Raw genomic sequence first — 11,774 nt, forward strand, 5'->3', positions numbered from 1 at the left:
CAGACAGAAAGAGACATAGAGACAGAAAGCGAGAAATCACCCCCCAGGGGGGATGGTCACGCCACAATCCATTCTCCTCCATTCTCTTCTCGGGATCTTGGGCATGCACGCATACGCGCCCAGCGTGAGTTTTAAGCCACCGGGTCTGGGATGCGAACCACGGTCGACTATGTGGCAGTCCAGCAACATAGCCATTACGCTAACTGCTGGTTCCTTTTTCTTTTTTCCTTTTCTTTTTTTTTTTTTTTTTTTTTGAGAGGTTTTTTGCTATAGGAGGCGTGTCCTCACCAGACAGATAGAAAGAGACAGAGAAACAGAAAGTGAGAAATCACCCCCCAGGGGGGATGTCCACGCCGCAATCCCTTTTCCTCCATTCTCCTCTCGGGATCTTGGGCACGCACGCACACGCGCCCGGCATGAATTTTAAGTCACGGGGTCCGGGATGCGAACCGCGGTCGACTACGTGGGAGTCCAGCGACATAGCCATTATGCTAACTGCTGGTCCAGGTATCTGTTTTTTATGGTTCTGGGCAGTTTATGTATTATCTCCATTTCCACGTGTTTATTTGCATGACAGTAATCCAAAACAAACATCATTTCGCACAAAAATGGCAGAAAGAGGAAAAATTCATTTGTCACCACCTATTTCTTGACCACCTACTATGTGCTGGGCAGGACTCATGTCCTGCCACCCTCACGACTGTGATCATCACGAGCATTGCAGGAGGGTGAGCACTTGAGTCGAGGACCACAAAAGCAAGGCCACAGAGTCACGTGACCTTGCATGGCTCTGTAGAACCAGGGGCCAGAGGCACTGAACTGAGTCTGTTACTGTCACTTTAAAACTAGGAAAAGAAACATGTCATTGCCTTAAGATGTATTTTCTTTAGAGAAAACATTTTTCCTTACTGTGAAATTGAATAATGAGATGCTAATAAAATAAAATGTCCAAGGGACCCACGCCTTAGAAGGGAACATGTTGACATTAATAGTTTCCATGTAAGACATTTGGATTCAGGATCTTTTAAATGGCTGTCCTTCCCCTACCAGAAAGCAGATTAGGTAAGAGAGGGTTGACTTCTTAAGTGGAAGAGTCACTGCCTATCTCTGGCTGGTGATTACATCTCAGACCCTACACACCAGCACTGAGCCAAGGAACATTTTAAAAACCAAGTAACCTACTGCCTTTCAAACGACAAGATCTGTGTTTATTAAAGTACCTTGCGGCTTGAACTATCTGTGATTCTTTGAAACAAGACGTATTTCAGACACAACAGTTTGACACCCCAATGAAGATATTTTTCTCTTCTGCATCAGTTAGCTGCTCCTTGAAGTTTAAATTCTGTTCCTTAGCCTGCAAGGGGGCTGAGATCTGATTCCATCCATATTTAAAGAAGCAGTGATCCCAGAACTGCAAGAAATCCCTCAAGGAGCTTGCTGTTTACTGAGGGCAAGGAGACAAATCCCTCGAGGCCTGCCCATAATCAGAGCTGCTGAGGTAGCAGAGGTTGTCTAGAGGGGGAGTAGAAAGCACCCAGTGTTGATGAAGGGAGGCAGGGCAAGCCGGTCAAGAAGGACGGATTTGGTGTGGGCCCTGAAGGAGGGGGAGAAATCCACAGGTGGGAAGGGGGAGGTGAGGTGACACTCTGAGAAGGGGACCCTGGAGATGTTCAAACAATAGCAGGTGTTAGACAAAATTAAGACTATCGCCTCAGGTGTGCCCAGACTCACTTGCATGGACATTTACCTTGCTCAATTGTTGATCATTTTACTGGAATCCAAATGCTGATTTGATATTTGTTTCTTTATGAACCTATGAAAATAAATTAGTATCTTTCAAAATTCCCCTGTTAGAGTATGTCCTAATTTGTCATCCAGAAAATGTTGAGGCATCAGGCTCCCAAGAGGGTTGATGGGCCATAGACTCTGGGTGCCCAGGTTTTCTGAGGGGAGGAGTGGTACAACCTGGGCTTAGAGAGGGGAGATCAGCTGTGGTGTGTAGGAAGACTGGGCGAAGGGAGAGAAGGCCACTTTGAAGATCATGAAAACTACAGGGAGCAGCTGACAGTGCAAATGACGCTGGTGAAGACGGACAGCTCACGCTGGGCTTCATAAGTCATTCAGGGTGTTTTACGCATTGTCAATATCGCAGAGTCCTGGGAGCTCGACTGGATCTGTTATGTGATGTTTGAAAAGGGTATCTTTTAATTAAGGTTTTCTTGGCCCAGTATTAAAATTAGACTTTACTTCCTAAGCACACACCAATGGATCTAGCAAAGGGAAGACAGAGGACCTGCGTGATGGGAAAAGCCAATCGGGATTAAAATACGCCGTGAGTAACTATGGCCCTTCAATATACTTTAGATAACTTCCGTTGGTACCATTAAGACTTATGATTGGTTGGGTCAAAATGTATTGAAATTATTTTCTTACCTAGATTTTTCACTGTTTATCTAAATGAAAGAGTTCGCTCTTCAGTGAAAAACCATCATAAATGTTCCAAAAAAACATTTTTACCCCAAAAGGGACATTTTATTCTAAGACACATTTTTAAAATGTAGATGTCTTTGAATATGTTTGTGCTGTGGTCAAATAATTAAATTTAGTTCTCTTCCTCCCTCTTATTATATCTGACGCTTCCTTCAACTTAAAGATGCTGTTGAGCTTTCTAAATGTGTAAATTATTGATGAGCTGATTGCAGGTTTAAAATCAAGCAGGCTCTTCCAGGGTTTCAATCAGTCCCGGGCAACACTGCGAAATAGCTGACAGTTGTTTCTGAATCTCTTTATCCCTTCATCCCTTTATAAGCAGCTCTTGATCTTCTTGTCTCTAGCCACCATCCTCATTCCATCCTCCTGGCTCTCTTGGGCCACCTTCTCAGGGCAACCATTTCTGTCCCCCCATCCTTCTAGAAGCCCCTCACTTCCAGCAAGAAGCACTTCTTTCTTTCTTTTGTTTAAGAATTATTTTATTTTATTGGGACCAGCGGTTGGCATAATAGGTATGTCACTAGACTCCCACATAGTTGATTGCAGTTCAAGTCCTGGACTTGGTGGCATAAACTCACACCAGGCGTGTGTGCGTGCGTGCCCAAGATCCTGAGAGGAGAATGGAGCAGAAGGGATTGTGGCATGACCATCCCCCCCAGAGGGGTGATTTCTCACTTTCTGTCTCTCTGTCTCTCTGTCTTTCTGGCAAACACACACGCCCTAAAGCAAAAACCTCTCAAAAAAGAAATAATAATTAGTTTATTTAACTATTTATTTACTTATTTAAATTTGACCAGAGACGGACAGAGTGAGAGAGAGAGTGTGTGAGAGCAAGTCACCAGGTCCAGGACTCAAACTGTGGTCAGCCGTTTAGGAGTTCAGTGACCTTAACCACCATACCACCTGTTGGCCCTGTAAGATCTTCTTTCAATCCCCTTTCTATCTACCACATTTTCTCCTCCTTCAAGTGGGAACAGTCCTCACAGACAAAATCTAATACATCAATGTAACCCTTTCCTTGGCAAAATATTACAACTTACTGGGAGGCTTTGGTCATTTAACAATTTTTTTTTTTCATAAAAACTCAGGTACCACAGTCAGCCAGGAGAGAAGAACTTAGTAATCTACAACATATTGTAGAGTTTTCAAAATTCTTTCACCTCTATTTGCTCATCATTACTTTGGTATATCTGAAAGAGTTTGGTGATGAAGGGGTTGGAGAATACAAACATTTATATGTTAGCAGACTTCTTTTTTTAAATTATGATTTATTTAATTTTATTTATTCATTCATTTATTTTAATTTGACCAGAGAAAGAGAGAAAGAATGAGAAAGCAAGCCACCAGGTCCAGGACTCGAACCGTGGTCTGCCCTGTGGGAGTGTCCAACACCTTAACCACCATGCCACTTTCTGGTCCCAGCAGACTTCTTTTTTTTTAAAGAGGTTTTTGCTATAGGGCACGTGCACTCGCCAGACAGACAGAGAGAGACAGAGAGACAGAAAGCGAAAAATCACCCCCCAAGGGGGATGGCCACGCCGCATTCCTTTCTCCTCCATTCTTCTGTCCCTTTGGGATGCTGGGCCTCATGTACACGTGCCTGATGTATTTTCCAAGTCACCAGGTCCGGTCGACTCCGTGGGAGTCCAGCGACACAGCCATTACGCTAACTGCTGGTCCCCCCCAACAGACTTCTTAAGACATGTGACCAACTGGGAACCAGCAGTTAGCATAATGGCTATGTCGCTGGACTCCCACATAGTTGACTGCGTCTCGGACCTGGTGGCTTAGAACTCACGCTGGGCGCGTGTGCGTGCGTGCCCAAGATCCCGAGAAGAGAATGGAGGAGAAGGGATTGCGGCATGACCTTCCCCCCTGGGGGGTGATTTCTCGCTTTCTGTCTCTGTGTCTCTCTCTGGCTGGCTGGCTAGCGCACACGTCCTATAGCAAAAAAACCTCTCCAAAAAAAAAACATGTGACCAAGCTGCAAAGAAATCTCATTATATCTTTTCATCTTGCCTTTTGATTAGAGTAGTAAAATTACAAATTAAAACTAATTTTTAAATCATTTTAATAGTTGATGTCCCTGTGGAGAAGTGGGGCCCAGAGTCATATGTAGAGAGATTGAAAATGTAGCAGATAATCTGAAACAAGATGACTAGGCTATTAACTGGGGCTTCTTGAAATGGCCTGTCTCTGTGGCCGCAGATACATGCTGCACTGGGTCTAAATCCTGAGTTATGGGTGAAGCCTAGGAAATAGGAGAGGCTGGCCTGCAAGAAAAGGATCTGACATTCTGCCTTGTATGGAGGAGGCTTCAGAAGACTGTCCCTGGGTGTCAACGTGGCTTTGCTCAAGCAGAATTCTGAGGCAGTAAGGGAGGGGCTAAATGAGGCATTGCTACACTTCTCAGTCAGCTTGAGGCCAGGGGTTCACTCTCAAAGACTCACAAGGCTCTCTACCCAGTTCTTCCCTGTTATTGTACTTCACAGATCCAGAAATCCTTAGGTTGTGAATGTATACAGTTAATAGTCATTGCTTTAGCTATGAGGGGTCTTGGAAAAGTTCATAGAACATGCATACTATGGGAGACCAGCAGTTAGCGTAATGGCTATGTCGCTGGACTCCCACATAGTCGACCGTGGTTCCAGTCCCGGACCCGGTGGCTTAAATTCACGCCAGGCACGTGTGCGTGCGTGCCCAAGATCCTGAGAGGAGAATGGAGGAGAAGGGATTGCGGCGTGGCCATCCCCCCTGGGGGGTATTTTCCTGCTTTCTGTCTCTCTGTCTCTCTCTGTCTGTCTGGCAAGCACACGCGCCCTATAGCAAAAACCTCTCCAAAAAAAAGAAAAGAAAATGCATACTATAAAAAAAAACCCTACACATGAATTTAAATGTTCTTCATACCACAATAAACTTGTACTTTAATTCAATTTTCCACAAAACTTTTTGAAGTTCCCACATATATATCCCTTTTTTAAAAACATTTTATAACGTTTTCATAAAGAACTTTCTGAACATGCATACCTGTCTCTACTCTGTTGAGAAGAGACTAAATAAAGAAACAGAACACTGTAGATTCATTTGGGCTGGAGGAGAAGTGGATGTAGCATGGAATTCTAGGAAGCCAGCAAGAAGAGGACGGGTCAAAGCGAGAAAGAGTGCAGATCCTCAGTAGGACAGGAAAAGGCAAGAGGGAACATGTCAGGGAAAGCTCAGGCATCTGTTCCCTATCATCAGTGGCTTTCCTTTGGCCCAGCCCTCAGAGTTTTATATTTGGCATGACGGAGTGGACTATGGGTATTTTGGGTGCATACAGATGGCCTTACTCAGATGTGCTAAGGCAGGCTGCACTGGAGGCTCTGGCCACCCTTCCTGCCTCCTTCCCCTCCACCTCTGGTGAGATCAATACCAAGGCTGGGAGGGTGCTTAAAAATAAGCCAACCGGGGCCAATGGTGCAAGAGTGACGCAATTCTCTGTAAGACTGACCCACATGGGAAAGTTCTAGTTTCCATGTCCAGAGACCTTCCTGAAGGTGCCAGGTGCATGCATGTCCATAATCTGGATCATGGTAGGAAGACCCTTTTAGAGTTGCCTGTCCGTTATCACTCTCTCTGTCTTTTTCTTGCTTGTAGAATAAATAAATGAGTAAACTTTTAAAAAATATATAAAAGCAAACAAGGCAAACACAATTTAACATCCTCTATTTTCCTAAGACATTTACTTTTTAAAAATACAGTCAAATTTTATCTCAATGTTATTTAAAATAAATAAAAATCATAGATAAACCTTGTAAGTGCTCTGGTCTTTAAAAAAATTTAGTGATGGAGTTGCAAAAAGGATCTATTACCCCCAAATTAGTAACTCCTTCCACATAGATCACAGTTGCAAGGTTCTTTTTAATCTGCTTCTTAAACTGTGCTTTGAAAAACTTTGATGTGTCCAAATGGATGCAAACTGTTATTATTTCTACTGCTATATTTGAAGTCACTGGCTATATATTAAATGAAGAAATGTTGTTTTGAGGTCATAATTTATATTTTTATTTGGTTGCTTATTTTCGTGGAGTATAGTTTCTTTTCAATCATATTAGTTTCCAGAGCTAACTACTGTGCTATGTAGTTTTTCTTATAGACAAATTAATAATAAATGTCATCTGATTTTCTCCATATCATAATGTCTAATAGATACTTTTCGTCACAAAATTTGATGAAATGAATTTAGTAGAATATCTGAATCTTCTAATGACCTTTACATATTCTGTGGCATGCCTTTAAAAACGAACAATTATACTTCTATACCTCAATTTTTCCCTCCAGTAAATGGGAAATGGCGATAGCTTACCCTTTCCTCTCTCTTCCTCACCAGATGGTTTTTAAGTGGTGGCAAGCCTTTGTAAGGAAAATCGTCTTTTAAAAATATGCAGTCGATCGAATTCCTTTTCCCTAGCTCAATTCTCTCGGTGCTTCTTGGGGTCATGTATTGAACCTAACCTTTGCTTTCTGAAGAAAAAAAGTAAAAGCAGCAGTAACTTGATGGCTTGGGAGTCCCTGATATCTCCCTTGTCTCTTGACTCAGGAAGCAGAAAGCAGAGCTCTAACTCCCTTAGCTGTGTCTCAGTGAAGCAGCACTGGTGTGTTTTTCTTTGTCCACTTTTCAGATGGTTTTCACAGACATTCATCCTTATGGCACTGTGAGACGCGCAGCCGTTCCTGTTTCTGTTCTTTTGCAGCTCAGCGACTGCTCTGAGGCTCCTCTCTCATCAGCAGTAGAGTGGAGCCCCGAGCCCCAAACTCAGCGGGCCCTGAGAGGGCATCTATGTCAAGTACCTTTTCTACCCTCAGTTTCCTCTCACTGGGGCTTATAAAGGCCCCTGCTTTCATGGAGCTTATAGTAGAGTCGCTATGTCTGTCAAGTTTAGCCACAGTCCTGTCACATCGCTGGTACTCATTCGCTGGTACCATTATAAGAATGATATGAGAGGAGGAGCCAGCAGGCGGCATGGTGGTTAAGGCACTGGATTCCCACATGGCCGACCACAGTTCAAGTCCTGGATCCAGTGGCTTGAAAGTCATGTTATGTATGTGCGTGTGTGCGCCTGAAATCCCAAGAGGAGAATGGGGGAGAAAACATGGAGGTATAGCCCTTCCCCCGGGAATGATTTTCTCACTTTTCCTCTCTCACAATCTCTCCCTGCATCTCTCCCCAGTGAGCACACATGCCCTATGGAAAAATCTAAAAATAATAATGGTAATAAAATAATAATGGAGACCAGCAGTTGGTGTAATGGCTATGTCGCTGGACTTCCATGGAGTTGATTTCGGTTCGAGTCCTGGACCCGGTGACTTAAACTCACGCCAAGCGCGTGTGCTTGCGTGCCCAAGATCCTGAGAGGAGAATGGAGAAGAAGGGATTGCTGTGGGTTCGCCACCCCCCTGCCCCCGCCCGGGGGGTGATTTATCGCTTTCTGTCTCTCTGTCTCTCTTTCTGGCGAGTGCACACACCCTATAGCAAAAACCTCTCAAAAAAAAATAATAATCATGGGCAAGTAACATTATTAGAAGAGATCTGGAAGAGAACTGGCAGGGGAGGCTGAGTTTGGATGTCCAGTTGACAGTACCCCTGAGATCAACATTACCTAGGACATTTCTCATCTTCTATGTGATAGTTGCGTTATCTGCCCATCCTGCCCAGACGCAGGTGGCCATTCTAAGGATGGTTTGGTAATTTCACGCAAGAGTGAAATATTCTTCCCTATAATTATACAGAATTAAGCATCTCTGGTGAAATGAAGGCTAGTTTACAGATTTAATCTCTCTGGTAAACATGACTGTAATTCTAGAAAAAAGTGTTATTTAATAGTCATCCCTTCCCTTCCCTTTCCCTCTCCCAACAGATAACTCAAGCTCTCCAGGGTGCAGCCAACATGATCTCTGCAGGCCGATAATGGAAGAGAATGAAACCTGGAGATCCTGTGCTCTGACTTCCCTGGACGATGGATGGGGGGCAGCCCATCCCTTCACCCCTAGTGCCTCTCGGAAACCTGTCATCTGATTCTAGCATGTCTCTGGAGCAGAAAACGACATTCGTTTTTGTGATTTTGTTGTTTATTTTCTTGGGTATCCTCATCGTCAGGTGCTTCCGTATTCTTCTGGACCCATATCGGAGCATGCCCACCTCCACCTGGGCTGATGGACTTGAAGGCCTGGAGAAAGGGCAGTTCGACCATGCCCTGGCCTAGCAAGGATGGAGCAGAATCTCCTCCTGGGAAGTGAAGTGCTTCCTGTCTTGGTGGGGATTCCCTTTACTCCATGTTCTCAATAAATCAAATTTTAACACTACCTGGTCTTTGGACCACAGAAATCCATTATTCCCTAGACATGCAGTTGGCTTAGAGACATGTGAGGATTTGGACATGGACATTTACATTACTCAGCAAAAACAGGAATATTTCAATTTCTTTGTTTGCTCCATGAATGAATATTGTTGAACAGGTATGACTGTGAAACAAAGAACATTAATAGAATTTGCATAAAATGAAGAGCCACCCAATGTAGCCAGAGAATAATGGTTTGAGAGGATCTAATCTAATCTGGTGACATGATTGAGAAACTTCCTTGTTCTAATCACGTCTCTCAGTTGTTCTAGTTTTTAGGGGCCTGAGTCCTGGAGGAGGATTATGCTGAGTGGACCCAGCCCAGTTATTTGTTGACTCCTAAAGTAGAGACATTGGGAAACAATGGGAGGGCTAGGAAGAGATGGTTTTGTCTCTGAAAAATATGAGTGAAAATGATAACATTTTGTTTTTCAAATAAATCTGAATCAAAGGCTGCAGAGTTTTTAAGACTATTAATCAATCCAAGTACCTTCTATGTATTCATATTAAGAACATGTGTAGAGGTAGCTACACGTGACCTGAATTTACTTCCTTTACACAAATGGTGAAATAATTAACTGCAAGTACAACTTTGAGGTGTTTATTTGTCTTTAGTCCAATGATAACTGCTTGGAGGAGAAGAATTTTAAAGTCTTAAGAGGAATGTGTCTTATGACTGCATATAGTCACCAAATTAAACTTCTCAAGAAACAGAAATGTCTTCTTTATTATTTCACCAAGACCAATGCTTTAAGGACAGTATGTTGGATTGAATGCTGAGGTTTAACATTTTTCCGAGAGAAAAAAAAGAGTCCGGAGCATGAAAGGTCATTTAATTTGTTTCTCTCTCTCAAGGAAGGTCTCTCACAAAACTGTCCTGCCCAGAGAAAACCTATTCTAGGCATTATTTAACTCTACCAAAAAAGGAGCTGTAAATGCCTTTTATTCCAATTTTCCTTGGTAGGAAAAGCTCATATCTTAATCAAACCCCATATATATGATAATCAATGCACTTCAATCTTATCCTCAGCTACTCAGCATTATTTTTTTCAGTAAAACAAAAACCTTTAAAAAGCCAACTAGGCCTCAAAAGGCAGCCCTTAGAAAAACTTTCTTGTCTCCTATCTTGTTTTTATTCTTCAGGTATTCTGCTGCCCACATTCCCTTCCTTTCCATCTCTCCTCTTGATTCCTTTCTATCTTGTTTTTCTTAATAAAACTTTATTGAAATATAATTTATTTCAATATTTTTATTTATAACATACCATAAATATAGCCTCCTAAAGTATAAAATTAGATCATTTTTAGCATGTTCACAGAACTTCATGACCTTCCCATTCCCCCCACACCCTGACCCCACAATCTCTAATCTCCTTTCTGCCTGTCAATTTGCCTGGTGGGATCAGACAACACAATGGCTGCCAGTGCTCAGCTTCTCTCACTGAGCATTCATTCAAGTTTCATCCCTGGTTGAAGCAGGATCAGTGCTTCATTCCTTTGTAGGGCCAAATTACATTTCGTTGTTGGCATTTCTTGCTTTCTGTTGATCCACTGGCTATAGTGGTAATGCTGCCATGCCTGTTGGATGTACACGTCTTTGTATGGGCTTGTGCTTTCGGTTCTCCAGGACGTATACCCAGCAGTGAATTTGCTAAGTCACAGGGTAACTCTGTGTTTAACTTGTTGGAGAACAGTGGACCCTTTCCCAAAGAAGCTGCCTCACTTTACATGCAGACTGGCAGTGTATGAGAGTTCAGATTCTTTTCTGAACATTTTCCAACTACTCAATTTCTTCTTTAGCTATAGAATTTACAAGTGAGCACACGACTTTAAGAATGATTCAGGTTAAACAGAGTGAGCCACCTTCTGGTTTTTACTTGCTGCAAGAGTGTAGATGCCTTTCAAGATCCTCCTCTTCTAGACCTGAAGCTGAGCGCTGCAGCTGCTCTGTGGTCATGCTGTGGTCCATTGTGTCACCTGAGTATTCTTCTGCCATACGAATACATACTTCAACCCACTCACTGTAAAGATGTCTTCTTTCTTCCAAGGTACTGTACGTCCTTATTAAATTTTTTTCTTATTTCCTCAAGAGTTTATTTCAACCCACTTGAGTACTTAGGGAGCCCCTGCTTTGAGCCTGTCATTGCCATAGAGAAAGGAACTGGACAGAGCCAACTCTTAATCTTGAGTGCTTTTCTACCTTGTTGGAGAGATAGTAAATGAAAGAATGAATGCAACTGCATCATTGCTCAAATGACTGATATAGACCTGGGTTTCCACATCAGCAGAACCACTGTGGAGTTCAATATGCATACTAATTTTTATAATATTTAAAAGGTGTACATGATCACTGTAAAAATATAGGAAACAATATAAACAATAGTAAAATTCTACCACTTTAGGACCGTAACACCTCAGTTTCTCCTAGGGAATTTGTTGAAAGTGGACATTACCACGGCTTCCCATTCATACGAGTTGATTCTGAAGAGCAGAGTTAGTGAACGAATGCTCCAAGAGATCAAATATGGGGAGCGATAGATGAGAACTGGAAAAGTAAAGGCAAGGGCCCAGGAGGCAAGGCCTTAGGCGCGATAGTGCACTTGGTTTAAAGCTTTATGCAATGTAAACAAGTATTGTGAAATAAATTGGATCTTGACCTAAGAGAAGGGAGATGTTTTATATTTGTGCAAAGGAAGGGAGCAGGAAAGAAAATCAAAGCATAAAGAAATGCAGGTCTGGGTGTGAGGCTCTGGGCTGGGAGAGCAGCATGGCTGCAGTAGACAGTTGGAGAGGGAGCCTATCCCGAGTGGGGAGAACAAAGGTTAAAGTGGACATCAGAGGTACTAAACAGAAACATCTAGTGTGGGAGTCACCGTAGACTCATGAGAAAGAGAACGACATGAGGAGT

General features: G+C 42.8%; 1 protein-coding gene across 3 annotated transcripts in view; it reads left to right on the forward strand.

Moving 5' to 3' along the window:
• Nucleotides 1-9,318, forward strand: part of CTXN3 (cortexin 3) — a 12,481-nt gene extending 3,163 nt beyond the window's left edge. The window contains exons 2-3 of one of the 3 annotated variants that reach the window (XM_006145539.2): nucleotides 2,256-2,332; nucleotides 8,388-9,318. In XM_006145539.2, the coding sequence (XP_006145601.1) occupies nucleotides 8,487-8,732 (246 nt within the window). In that variant the 5' untranslated portion in view covers nucleotides 2,256-2,332; nucleotides 8,388-8,486 and the 3' untranslated portion in view covers nucleotides 8,733-9,318. Of the gene's footprint in view, nucleotides 1-2,255; nucleotides 2,333-6,037; nucleotides 6,063-8,387 lie in introns of those variants that run through there. The other 2 variants (XM_014586636.1, XM_006145540.2) reach the window with 2 other exon arrangements.
• Nucleotides 9,319-11,774: the final 2,456 nt, after the last annotated feature.

Source organism: Tupaia chinensis, unplaced genomic scaffold, assembly GCF_000334495.1.
Source record: "Tupaia chinensis unplaced genomic scaffold, TupChi_1.0 Scaffold000152_1, whole genome shotgun sequence".
Lineage (NCBI taxonomy): Eukaryota > Metazoa > Chordata > Mammalia > Scandentia > Tupaiidae > Tupaia > Tupaia belangeri.